Source organism: Octopus sinensis, linkage group LG7 (assembly GCF_006345805.1).
Source record: "Octopus sinensis linkage group LG7, ASM634580v1, whole genome shotgun sequence".
Lineage (NCBI taxonomy): Eukaryota > Metazoa > Mollusca > Cephalopoda > Octopoda > Octopodidae > Octopus > Octopus sinensis.
Genome location: NC_043003.1, coordinates 110511288 through 110526287, shown reverse-complemented (window position 1 = coordinate 110526287; position 15000 = coordinate 110511288). Strand labels below are relative to the sequence as shown.

At 34.6% G+C, this 15000-nt stretch overlaps 1 protein-coding gene across 5 annotated transcripts in view; it reads left to right on the top strand.

The window, feature by feature from the left end:
- LOC115214515 (gamma-aminobutyric acid type B receptor subunit 2-like) overlaps positions 1–15000 on the top strand; it is a 1118481-nt gene that overhangs the window by 924542 nt on the left and 178939 nt on the right. For all 5 annotated transcript variants that reach the window (XR_005000211.1, XM_036505132.1, XM_036505133.1 and 2 more), the window contains one exon: positions 4310–4480. Coding sequence is in view for 4 of the 5 variants with exons in the window: in XM_036505132.1 (XP_036361025.1) it covers positions 4310–4480 (171 nt within the window). In the remaining variant the exon portion in view is untranslated. The remainder of the gene's footprint in view (positions 1–4309; positions 4481–15000) is intronic.

Sequence of the window (15000 nt, the reverse complement as noted above, 5' to 3'; positions counted from 1 at the left end):
CACCTTTTGTATCATAGTTATTTGGAAAAGTAATCATGCTTTAACTTTCAAATAATCACTACCTATCTTTATGACGTCTCAGCCTCGGCTTGACCAGAGAGGATTTAGTTGACGGAAACTGAAAGAAGCCTGTCGCATATATATATATATATATAATATATATATATATATATATATATCTATATGCATGTGTGTGTATGTATGTATATTATACATGTATGTATATATCTGTGTGTGTGCCTTTATATGTCTGTTTTCCACCACCACGACCGCTTAGAAACCAGTGTTGATGTATTTACATTTACGTAACTTAGCGATTCAGTGAAAGAGCCCGGTGGTACAAGTATCAAGCTACAAGAAATTAAGTCCTGAGGTCTAATTGTCTGACAAAAGCCTTCTCCAGGTTGGGGCCCCAGAATGGGAGTAGTCAAAGGACTAAAACAATTAAAATGAAAAAAAAAGAGCAGGTTGTACGTTATGTTGATGAAATACTTCGGTAAAACTAAATATCAACAAATGAATTCAGCCATAAATTAGTAAAGCTTTCACTCTTCAGCGAAAGAGTTTTGTGTTTGGCATTATTTTCGATCATTGAGGGCGGTGAGTTGGCAGAATCGTTAGCCCGCTGGACGAAATGATTATCGGTATTTTGCCTGTCGCTGCGTTCTGAATTCAAATTCCGCCGAGGTCGACTGCACCTTTTATCCTTTCGGCTCGATAAATTAAGTACCGATGCAGCACTGGAGTCTATATAATCGACTAAACCCCTTCCCCAAAATATAGGTCTTGTGCCTATAGTAGAAAAGATTATTTCCAAGTATTGGAGGTGGCGAACTGGTAGAATAGTTAGCACGTTGGGCAAACTGTTTAGCAGCCTTTCGTCCGTTTTTATCTTCTGAGTTCAAATTCCACCGAGGTAATAAATTTTGTTATTCATCTTTTCGGGGTCGATGAAATAAGTAACAGTTACGCACTGGGGTCAATATAATCGACTAGGCTCCTCCCCGCAATTTCAGACCTTGTGCTTATAGTAGAAAGGATTATTTTAAAGTTTTGGATTGTATTATTTTTCCTTATAATTATCCTTATATATGAGCGTTGACAGATTGACCCCAAATGTGCATTGAAGTCGAATCCATTCAACAAGTTATTTTGCATTCAGTTAATTATTCCATGCAAAATATATTCAGCAATCTGTCATCTAAAACATTCAACATACATTATGAGAGCATTTCTGCTTCGACAAGCGCATTCTATTATAGTCCGTTTGTGTGTGTGTGTGTATATATATATATATATATAACACACACACACACACATTATATATATATATATTATATATATATATATAATATATATATATATATTATATACACACGCAGGAGTGGCTGTGTGGTAAGTAGCTTGCTAACCAACCACACGGTTGCGGGTTCAGTCCCACTGCGTGGCATCTTGGGCAAGTGTCTTCTGCTATAGCCCCGGGCCGACCAATGCTTGTGAGTGGATTTGGTAGACGGAAACTGAAAGAAGCCTGTCGTATATATGTATATATATGTATATGTGTGTGTGTTTGTGTGTCTGTGTTTGTCCCCCTAGCATTGCTTGACAACCGATGCTGGTATGTTTAGGTCCCCGTCACTTAGCGGTTCGGCAAAAAGAGACCGATAGAATAAGTACTAAAGGTGGTGCTCCAGCATGGCCGCAGTCAAATGACTGAAACAAGTAAAAGAGTAAAAGAGAGTATAATAATATATATATATATATATATATATATATATATATATATATTATATAATATATATATATACACGTATAATTTCTCTATACCCCACCCCTCAACACTGAAAGATTTTTTAAGTCACTACCATTTAACATGTAATAAATTATCTTCCTTTCAAATAATTTTGATTACATTTCAAACACATAATTTCTGTGGAATATTTACAATCGAATTAATTAATAGTAAAATGTGTTTTCTATGCTCGTTTTCAGAACTATTAACCATAAAAAAACTGGTTGTAGCTACTCTTCAATGACGCCAACTATAAGAAGAGAATGTAATTTTGCCTTATAACAATTAACAGAACATCCTTAATTCAAACTATGTTCAAAATTTTCCGATCATTCCGTTATCTTAAATAAACTGCTGAGATTCTGTGACAAAGCGCTGCACTCCACTGGGACTAAGTCCATTGTTATTGTTTCAAAAAGAAAGACTGACAGAAAATCTAAAACTTTATTGTATATCCTTTCTCACTGGGCTCTGTAAATTAAAATAAATTCTCTCTACACAGAAGAATTATTAATCCCAGAGGAACGGCTCATATATTACTTAAACAATTAACAAAAAATATTTCAGTAGTTAGACCTCTGTGGAGGGTTTAATATTTGCGAAGAGAAATATTGAATAAGTGAGAGCAAACAGAGGTCTCATATTTATCCAGCAATAAAGTTATTAATGTTTTCTCTCAAATAATAGTCTGATCATTATCAATAGTTTATGTACCCAAGAGAAACAAAATATTTTTTATATTGGAATAATATTTTCCCCGGCCTTTCTTCATAGTATTAATCAATTTTGCTGCTTGACTCCCGATAACAATTAAAATTTTTCTTTTTACAATATGAATGCCAAAAATTTCCAGTAATCTTACAATTTTTTTTTTTATATATTGTAAGAAGAAACGTAGTTTCTTTTTATTAAAAGTGCACGTAATTGTAAAGAGAAGAAACTTTCATTTTTGAAATTAATATTTTAAGACGGCAAGTTCGATAAGTTTACACAAACACGAACGAATTTAAATATATTTCTCATATTTATTTGTCAAATAGAATAATATTAACATTGTCGTTTTTGATGGCCGCGTATCCTCAAAAGATTTTATTTACATGCATTTAAAAATGTGTTTCCAGTTTCCTTCAGTTACGTGTACATTTGGTTCATATTTCCATTGTTTTGTTTTCCTTTCCTTCCTTTCATTGAATTTTTAAAAAATTTCAGAAACATATTTACGTATTTTCCTATAGAAAGAATAAGAAATATCTGAATAGTATTTACATATAATACTGAGTTTTTGGAGATGTTACTGTATAAATATTTGAATGTTTTTTTTTAATACTGAGAATTAAATAATCCTGCTGGGCATGCTTAGAGAGAAGCTTTATACAGAATAAAATTAATGTAGACACATTTAAGGCCGTCGTCCAGATCGTAAAACTTATGAAGGCCTGAAAGAATGTTAAATTATAACAGCTGTCACTCAATTTTATATAAAAGCACTTAATTAATCGGAGGATATTCGAAAACATTTAAACCAATTTAAATTACTAATTGAATTTTTTAATTCAAAATAAATTACTATCATAATTTTCTACAAATATCATATAAAATAAAGTGGTTTATATTTGACATCCTAATTCGTGGATGCGCCTAAAATATTCCTCCAGTGATAGTAGACACATTTAAATACAAATCACGGCAGCACAATTATTAAACACTTTATGTAAAAGTGGATCAATATAATTTGCTTACCTTTTAGGTAAACCAATTATATTGATCTACTTATACAGTATTTAAATATTTCCATTGAGAATAAATGTGAGGATCGATAAGTCGCCGCATAAAATTCTTGTAATTAACCAGCTGTATTTTATTCAAATCCAGACGGATTCAACATTAGCGTTCATGCGTGGAATATCGATTAACAAATAGCTCATAGATTCTGTTGTTCATGTAATCAAAGGAGTATTTACGAGGAACTTATTACTTTTCATTCGTTACCAATTTGTATTTCATCCTTATTCATATGTTTGTTTCTTCATATGTTTGTTAATTTGCACCTTCGCGTTACATGACAGTACTTCTAAAGCTACAAATTCAGAGTCAGTGTCCCTTTTATCTTCCAACTGACACAAGTTACATCTCTATATATTTTATGTTACAGTCATGTAACCAAGCAAGTATGCATGAATGCGTGTAATCTTTCAAGAGGTTACGAAACGAATAATTGAACTGCTTGTACTATCAGTCTTCTCCCTCTGTCTCTCTCCCCCACACACACACATACACACATACATTCTCACTTTCCCTCCCTCCTCTCTCCCACTCTCTTTCTATCTCTCACTTTCTCTCGCTATCTCTATCTTTATCTCTCTTCAGTTCGGTCTCTCAACCACATTCACGCAAGACTAAGAAGGACGTGGAAAACATGAGATTAATTCCCTTTTGATATTACTGAAACTTATCGTTCTGTTAAAGAAGCCTGCATATGATTTAAATACAACTAAATCCATTCTTTTTTGTTTTCAGATAATAGAACTTAAAAGAGACCCTAAAGGAGATGAACGTGCAAGAATGAGAGCAACTTTTAAAAAACCTTCATCCAAACAAATTAGTATTGAGCCACCAAATACAGAATTGCACCAAAAGCTGACTTTAGTGAGTGATGAAAACATGAGATACAAACAAATACTGGAACAGGTAGGCAACAGGTATCACTTTACCTGATTTCCCTGCGTATCTTTGTGAACGGATCAGCAGATATCTACACACCAGCATTTACATATGAATCTATCTATCTATCTATCTATCTATCTATCTATCTATCTATCTATCTATCTATCTATCTATCTATCTATCTATCTATCTTATCCATCTATCTATCTCTCTATCTCTCTCGCTCTCTCTCTCTCTCTCTCTCTCTCTCTCTCTCTCTCTCTATATATATATATATATATATATATATATATATATTATATATATATATATATATATATCAGTAGCTAGCTAGCTATCTCTGAAGAGATGGGGAGAATGGTAAATATTGATATTTCTCCGATTACATGACATTTATAGGCTGCAATGCTGGTGAAATATCGAAATCTACTAATCTTGCCCACTTCGTAGGAGAATGTCTCGCTTAATGTAGGACAATAGGGCGGCGTGTAGGGCGCACTCTCAATGGAAATTGACGTTTAAACAAAACCCATATATTACGTATGACTAATGAAGTTCACATTACTAGTGCTGAATTTATTTCGTAATTTAATTTTCACTCACATGTACTACGACGCAGCATATTAGCAAATAGATTTCACCGTTTTTGTATGTAAGTGTATTACCAGAGATTTAATTCGTTTGAGGATTTCCAAGTGCATGGCATTGAAAAGCTGCAGTCGTGGCGAAATATCAGTATTTACTGTTCTCGATCACTCCGTGGAGTTGTCTCGCCCGTCTACGACACCCTGTATTTTATATTTTGTTAAGGTTATTTCTACAGATATTCTATAGAACTTATAGCCAGCACTAATTTTTGTTATAACGCTTAGCATCGAGATGTCAGATGGAAAGAGACAATGTTATCGAAGACAAAATTGGATAATGAGTGTATCTACCATATTTCGAGAGCTGTTGCCCCTCTTCCGCAGTCATCTAACCCATTATTGCCTCTCTACTCATGATGTTTACACAATGTAAGAACACTACTGACGCAAAGGAAAGTGGTACTGACTTATAACACATTTAGTATACCTTATAGTGCATTGTTTGCATAACGAAGTACCACGTACCTACAAATCTTTACAGTTCACATATAGGCTCCAGGAATACGTCTAATATGTTATTTAGTATATCCAATAAAGTAACACCGCTGTATTCGGTCGCTCTATAAGCAATGTGTTCGGAGGCAATAGTGGGTTAGACGAGTGCTGAAGACGGGGCAACAGCACCTTTGAAGTATGGCATATACATTCATTACCCGCATTTGTCTTCGATTACATTGTCTGTTTACATCTGATATCTTCATACCAAATTTTGTAGCTAATATATATATATATATATATATATATATATATAAAATAATAGTTATCGCCATACTAATATGGCATTCTTATAAAAATAAGAAAAAAGCTGTCCGCTTATTAGCTCCATGAGGCCATCGCCTTAAGTTAGCTATTTGATACACAAACTGTATCCATATAACCTTCGAACAAGGGAGGTCAGTCGCTCCACTCTACTTGACCGGCAGCTACAGACGCGTTTCGGGGTATTGCCCCTTTTCAATGCAGCGTAGCCAGCCAGTAGGTGTCGCTTCCGACAATCTCTGTTCGATGGTTTTATTTACCTAGTTTCGGTGGAATACATCCACTTGTTTTCAATTATAAAAATATTAAAATAACTAAGTCTCTCTAAAAGAGAACAGCGGCAGCGTTCCCGGAAAATAATAGTTATCGCCATACTAATATGGCATTCTTATAAAAATAAGAAAAAAGCTGTCCGCTTATTAGCTCCATGAGGCCATCGGCTTAAGTTAGCTATTTGATACACAAACTGTATCCATATAACCTTCGAACAAGGGAGGTCAGTCGCTCCACACTACTTGACCGGCAGCTACAGACGCGTTTCGGGGTATTGCCCCTTTTCAATGCAGCGTAGCCAGCCAGTAGGTGTCGCTTCCGACAATCTCTGTTCGATGGTTTTATTTACCTAGTTTCGGTGGAATACATCCACTTGTTTTCAATAATAGAAATATTAAAATAACTAAGTCTCTCTAAAAGAGAACAGCGGCAGCGTTCCCGGAAAATAATAGTTATCGCCATACTAATATGGCATTCTTATAAAAATAAGAAAAAAGCTGTCCGCTTATTAGCTCATGAGGCCATCGCCCTAAGTTAGCTATTTGATACACATGGAGCTAATAAGCGGACAGCTTTTTTCTTATTTTTTTCTTATTTTTATAAGAATGCCATATTAGTATGGCGATAACTATTATTTTCCGGGAACGCTGCCGCTGTTCTCTTTTAGAGAGACTTAGTTATTTTAATATTTCTATTATTGAAAACAAGTGGATGTATTCCATCGAAACTAGGTAAATAAAACCATCGAACAGAGATTGTCGGAAGCGACACCTACTGGCTGGCTACGCTGCATTGAAAAGGGGCAATACCCCGAAACGCGTCTGTAGCTGCCGGTCAAGTAGTGTGGAGTATATATATATATATATATATATATATATATATATATATATATATATATTATATATATATATACTCACACACACAAACACTCACAAACACAAGCACTCACACATATATGCATACATACATAAATACATATATACGCACACAAATGTACACACACACAGATATGTATGCATATATATGTGCATACATATTTACGTACATATATATCTACAAACATATATACATGCACACATGCATACATAAATGTATACATGCATGCATTCAAACATAAATACATATATACATATATGGAAAAGCACCTGGAAGAGACTTGATTGTCGGATATTGGTGCAAGAAGCTAACCTTCTACCGAATTATCTTATCAATATGTACCCGCAATCTTTCAATGGGAACAGTAGCATGCCACATTGTTTTGCTCTGGCAGGGACAAAATTGATCTCCAAATACAGAGCCACCCACATGACAAAATCTACCGGTCAATTGAATGGCGACACTTAATATATAAGATATACAGTATGCTTAAACCTCTTCCTCCAAGCTCAATGAAACCAATTACATCATCAGAGCAGAACAAGCAGCTGGGAAGAAGTGGGTGTGGGGGATGTACCGAGCAGTTGTTGATAAAAGAAAACTGTTATTTCAGAGGTACGAAAACAAAGAAGAACCTAGTTTCAATGTGGCTAGACTACAAGAAAGCCTTTGACTCTGTTCCCCATTCATGGATGCTAGAAGCCCTTCAACCTGCTAAAGTTCCAGTGAGAATTGACAAAGCCGTAACTGACTTTGCTTCATCGTGGGCCACCATCTTGAAATTAAACACAAAGAGTGACTGTATTATTACTGATAGAATACAGTAATGCACAGGCATATTCCAAAGGGGAAGCTTCTCTGTGATGTTCTTTATACTTTCTGTAAACCTCTCGTCATTCATATTATGGAAATCTGAAGGATATCTCACTGATTTACCAGCAAACTGAAATACCAAAATTACACACTTTTTCTTTGTGGATGACTAGAAACTTTATGCAAAGTATATGCCTGTGATGAAAATGAGCCTTATCCTAATTGAAACATGGTTAAAGGATGTAGGGTTGGAGTTTTGCCAGGATAAATGTTGTTGTATGGTTATGAAAAGGGGGAAAACTATAGACCAGACTAGCTACATCTCCGTGAATGCTCTGACTGTTTCCTCTTTATCTGACGAGGAATATTACAGGTATCTAGGAGTGGATGAAAACATATCTTGCAATGGCCCCTGTAACAAAACGCCTGTCAGTAAAGAATATTTCAACAGAATAAAGAAAGTTTGGGCCTCAGAACTCTCTGCATTCAATAAAACAGTGGCCCACAATGTGTTTGCAGTGCCAGTACTCATACCAACATTTGGGCTGCTTGATTGGACGCTTAATGAGATCCGAGACATTGATGTGAAAACCTCTAAAATACTAACAAGCATACATAATTTCCATATAAACAGTGACGTATACCTCCTCTATCTGAAACGAAAACAGAGTGGCAGAAGTTCAACATCGATCCAAAATGCCTTTGAACGTCGTATCAAATCCCTTCGGTAACATCTTTTGATCACCAAGTATCGAAGTCCTTCTCTTGACCAAGTTTGCATACATGAGGCTGATATCATAAAACTTGGAAGGCAGCTCCTTGAGCAACATTCTTAATCTGATAGCCTAGAATAGATGCCCAAAGAAGTCGAACGGCTCTACTGCAACCTATCATGAGGTGAAAGGATGAGCCTATATGAGCAGAGACTATGCATGGATATGTTAGTAGAAGACTCCATGATGACAGTAACATTGATCAGGAAAGCAGTCTATCATGGACCAATAGCCGGATTACTACCTTCCACTTTGAAGGGTATGCGCTTGCAAACTAGGAACAGGAAATATCAACTAAGTGCCTGATGGATAAAACTGATAGAGATGCAGAAAATTTGGGATAGAGAAGAGAAACTGTGTAGTGTACAGTTATGGAAATTAGCTGCCAGCGGATGTTAAACATAAAGCTAAAAATCTGTGAAAAAGAGAATACATGTGCTGAACTATTGAGAAATTTGCAATTATTCTATCCAGATCAAAAGTTCATGTCTATACGTGTAATTATTGTGGCCCTGTGATATGTAACACATTGAATAAATATCAATCTCGAGAAATTAGGCTTCTCAAAACCAGAAAGAAAGAATTCGAAGCCTACAGATTCAATCAGTTACCGGAACTGTTAAAATCTTTTAAAATTTCCAGAAGTTTAGCATATATAGATATGCAAATATATGCATGAGATACATACATCAAGCAAAACATACAAATCTGCACATATACTTGCACACATACATACATACATACATACTACATACATACATACATACATACATACATACATACATACATACAAAAATACCGTATTGTTGATTTTAAAATTCCAGTGCAGGAATCTTGGATCTAGGTTAGAAACCGGCGCTTTCTCTATTGGCAAGAAATCTTAAAATAAAACTGAGCAATGACATACATACATACAAGCAAACAAACAGACATACATGCATACATACGTGTGTATCATTAAATATATTTTACTTCTGGGTTAGACGATTTTGCATTACTGAACGTCCAAAATTTAGGTCCTATTTTTTCTCTCAAATTTTGCACCATGAAATCAAATAGATATTGTCAATTATTATAAATGTTCTAATGTGTGTAATATATAACTATAAATGCTTAAATGTAACACTTTATTGCGGTTGAATGTGAATTAGCTTTAGTAGGATAAGGACCCGAATAACCGATATTGAAATGTTGGATAGTGTTTTTTCTCCAATCTCCGGAATTCAATTAGAGATTAGTTACGAAAGTGTTGTCAAAAAATATTTGTTTGGCATCAATACATATATAGATTGCTTCAATATATTTTTTTATATCTTATTTCTTTTAAACTTACTTCTTTATGCACTGTAATAACGTTTTATATTGTATAAGCATTCATTTCAATTCCATTAAATACTTATCTATTCCTTTGATAAAATAATATTGTTCTAATAATGTTTTGTTTACTTTTCCTCGGTTTTATTCTGTTATTTTGATGCATTCTTCGTTTTTGTTCGTTTCCCTTATAAAACACACAGTGCAGCCGAAAGAAAACCCGTATAGACCATGACATTTACTAGAACTAATCAGAAAACAATGCTCTTAAAGTGTCTTTAAAAAAACCTTGTTCTAGTTATAAAATAACTCGCGTATTTTGACATTTATAGCTTGATACCGACCATAACTTTTTAATCTTCCTGCACTATATTCGATGACGCTCAGACTATAATCCTCAAATATAAAGAATATAATCATCAAAAGTTTATTCAAAAAATAAAATCTCTATTGTTTACATCATGGCAAACATTACACAACCTTTATATTTTTCAAAGCACGTGAAGCTTTAGCAATGGAATAAAATACATATGAGGATGGAAATGTTTAACGAAAAGCTGTTGTTTTGAATATATATTGAAAGTATTTACATATAATACGCCCATAACCTTTGGTTAAATTTATCATTTATATACAATGTCTATGGATCTTTGTTGAGAAAGTGAAGTTTAACTATAACACGTTGAAATCGAATGTGGAATATCACATAAATTACTATTTTCAATATGCCCATCGATTATTTCAAAGAATCACATTTATTTTCGAACTCAAAATACATGGTAGCGAAAGTCCATACCTTAAAATACTATTTTTCAGTGAATCAAATACATTCGGGCACATAAAATGAAACTTGTAGCTTTCCTTATTCCCCTAATAATTACCGGTATAATGTCATAATATTTCAAACATGCTTTTTTTTTTGCAATGCTTATATCACTTTTTGAATGTGGTTGTATTTACTATCTGACAAAATAGAAACAATTATCCATAGTATAATTGTGTTATGCGAAGGTTTGTTTAGCACTCATGTATTTTGTGTTTCATCCAATATCAGTTCTTTGGATAGGAAATCACAGTGCGCATTTTTGGGGCCCTTGCAAACTCTTAGGAAACTTGAGAACCTCGAACAAAAACACAATCGAGGAATTAAGTTTTTTTTCTCTATATCCGTTTATTTAGAAATATATCTTGTCAGAATTTCAAAGTAGACTACCGAACAGTTAGTAAACGATTGACATCTGGTTTACATCTGCTTGACATAAAATTATTGCAAATTTGGTTATCTCCCTTGTTTTCTTCTCCTTTTCTACAACACGTAGCTATTATACGTAATACAAATATTGACAACACATTCGTCTCAAATAAGTAAAGGATAGGTTTAATATGACATTCTTACGTAAAATTTAAAAATAGTGGACGATAGCAAATGGCGTACATTTGAGTCTTGATCTATTCGTGGAACTTTAAAATATACAAAACAATAATAGTAACAACGATTCCATCATCGAACCAGTATTTCTCTCAGTAGAACTACGAAAGTTTTTCGTCATATCACTTTCCCCCATCCTCCCCAATGTACACCTGAGCAACGTGTCTTTCCAACAACCGCATTTTTCAAATGCTCTGCTTCTCTACAAACGTATCTGGTTTAAACGTTATCTACTCAAAAGACAACTACCAAACCGTCTCATTTTCAGCTTCATTAATGGGGGAACAAATTATTCTTTCGACAAGGCAACACCTTTCTGTATTTAGAAGATTTGTAGTTTTTTTTTATGATGAGCTTATCTTTACTATCGTTTTCTTTTCTACTTTTTGAAGCATTACCACATGAATTTTGTGTATATGTGTATATATGTGTCTGTGCCTGTGTGTGTGTCTGTGTATTCATTTATAATCGATTTAGTTTGTTCATTATGTTTTTCATTCTACAAGGAAACTGCTAAATTAGCCCTGGTTACAGAGGTATAATATAGGACACACACACACACACACACACACTAACACACACACACACACACACACACACACACACATATATATATATATATATACACACACATTGTGTTTCAACCCCTTTCCGTCTTTTCGTAAGTCTTTCCAAGTTCCATAACATATATAAATTTGCTACTGACATACGTTCTCTTCTACCTATTTATAAAAAAAATATATCTAATTATCTTTAATTCAAGCGGACTACACTTTCCTTTATGTTTCTTTATATTTCTCCTTTCATTATATTATCAATCATCTTATAATTTGCCAACTTCCCATGTATGAATAATGGAATAGTTTCTGGAAGTATATTTCAGAGTAACTTGAGATTTGCGAAATTCATATTGTTGATATTAAGATGTTCATACACATGAGATAATATAAAGACAGGGTTTGCTTAGAATACATATGAGTTTTAAATATAGGTTTTGTTGTGTGTATATGTATATATATATATGTATATATATTATATATATATATATAAGTCCGTTTCCTTGTTTGATTTTGTGTTCTCGTCTCTCGTTGTATTCTACGTTTCTTTATGGTGTCCTGTACTCCTATATATATATGTATGCATGTATATATACATGTAGATGTAAGTATGTACATATATATGTATGTATATATGCATATATTTTATTTATTTATTATATTACTATATGACCGAACGCACGCATTATTTCTCTATTTCTCTTCTCCAAGTTTATATATATATATATATATATATACGAGGGCTACCCAAAAGTAACCATGAACGTTCTCTGTGTGACAATCCCGTTGTTTAGGCCTTCGCCTCCAGATGCCGCTTGCTGCGACGTTCGGGCATCTGTCTGCCGACCGGCGTCATCCATTGTTTTCGTACTGTATCGTTGTGTCTTTGTTTTGCAGTGCTCCTTCCCTGTTTGTCGAATTTTGTGGTGGCGACGTGCTTCCTCGAAATTCAGTTTTATGCTGAAGAAAAAGGCAGCCGAGACAGTTGTTACGCTTCAAACAGCTTAACAGGACACTGCCATGAGCAACACACAAGTTTACGAGCAGTTTCAACGCTTTAGGAATGGGGACTTCCTACATGATGACCAACCTCGTTCAGTCAACTTCCCGAACGAATGAAAACATCATGAAAAGCAATGAACTGATTTGGGAGAACCGTCATTGAACAAGGGACGAACTTGTTGATATGGCTGATGTGACCCGGAGCCCCTGCCAATAAAATTTGAGCGAGGAATTGCAAATGATAAGAGTTGCAGCAAAACTTGTGCCCTGCTTGCTCACAGAAGATCAAATGTAGTCACAATTGAATGCGTGTCGTGAACTGGAAGAAAAATTTGTTCCTCCTGGTCAAATTGTTAACTAATCATTTTCCTTGGCAGTTGTGAAGCACTTGCGAGACACGTTGAGATTAATAATCCCCGACCTGTAGCAAAATGGGAAGTGGTGGTTTTATCGCGAGATTGCGCATGCGCACCTTGTGTATGAATCAGTTTATGAACAAAATGGCATAACACCGCTTACCCACCTATTTACCGGATCTTGCTTCCTGCGACTTTTCTTTTTGTTGTTTTCTCGAATGCAAAATGTCCTTAGAGGAAAACGTTTTGCAGATGTGGACGAGGAGAAGAAAAAAACGGAGGCGTTAAAATCCATCACTTCGCAAAAGATCCAGAACTACTCCGAGAAATGGAAAACGCGTCTGAACCGATACGTTGCTACAAATGGAGAATACTTTGAAGGTGGTAAACGTATAAACGTGTAAAAGTAATTGAATAAAATATATTGCGAAATTCCGGTTTCTTCTGGATATATTTTACGAAAGTGTTTCCTCATATCACTTTCCCCCATCGTCCCCAATGTACACCTGAGCAACGTCTCTTTCCAACAACCGCATTTTTCAAATGCTCTGACAACGGGGAATACATAACTAGAAGAGGGAACTGGAAGTTTTCTTCGTTTCTTATCCTTCTGCAATCTACTTTGTGTCTTCTGCCGTTGTTTCGGCCTTACATGACAAATCTCTTTAATATATTAAAGAGATTTGTCATGTAAGGCCGAAACAACGGCAGAAGACACAAAGTAGATTGCAGAAGGATAAGAAACGAAGAAAACTTCCAGTTCCCTCTTCTAGTTATGTATTCCCCGTTGTCAGAGCATTTGAAAAATGCGGTTGTTGGAAAGAGACGTTGCTCAGGTGTACATTGGGGACGATGGGGGAAAGTGATATAAGGAAAAACTTTCGTAGTTCTACTGAGAGAAATACTGGTTCGATGATGGAATTGTTGTTACTATTATTGTTTAGTATATTTTAAAGTTTCACGAATAGATCAAGACTCAAATGTACGCCATTTGCTATCGTCCACTATTTAAAAATTTTACGTAAAAATGTCATATTAAACCTATCCTTTACTTATTCGAGACGAATGTGTTGTCAATATTTGTATTACGTATAATAGCTACGTGTTGAACCTTTCTATCTCGATGTGTCTGACTCTCACAAATTGAGTGAAGCTTAGTTTACTGACACAGGAAGCGAACGAATAGAATACTTCAACGCTTAAATGATGTTTCAAGTAAATTTACTTTCAAAAACCTATGATATTGGCAGCATGGCATTATGGAAAGCTGTCGTTGTCATATCTTCAACAGAAACGGATTTATGCGGGTAGGAATATGATTTCCCAATGGTTCTAAAATGAAAGCGTATTTACTGATAAACACGACAGAATATTACGAGGACATGCACGCGTTTCCATATTTGTATATTTTTATGTGTGTGTGTATGTGTGTGCGTATGAGTGTGTGTGAATGTGTATCTGCGCGAGCGTGTGAGTATGTGATTTAGTGTTGATATACTTTATGGGAGAAACTTAATATTCTTCTCATATTTTTAACCCCTCGCAGTGATCAAAGGGTAGTAATGAGCTTCAACATTTAGTATTTTAAAGAATAATTATTGATTTTGTAGAAAACTGGAATTACGTTGTAATCATTTGAAGTTTCAATCCTTAAATCAAACGTGTTTTCTTCTCTTTCCTATTACCTGTTATGTTTTTTTTTATATTCGAATGAGAAGTCAATATAATTAAGGTATTTCTAATAT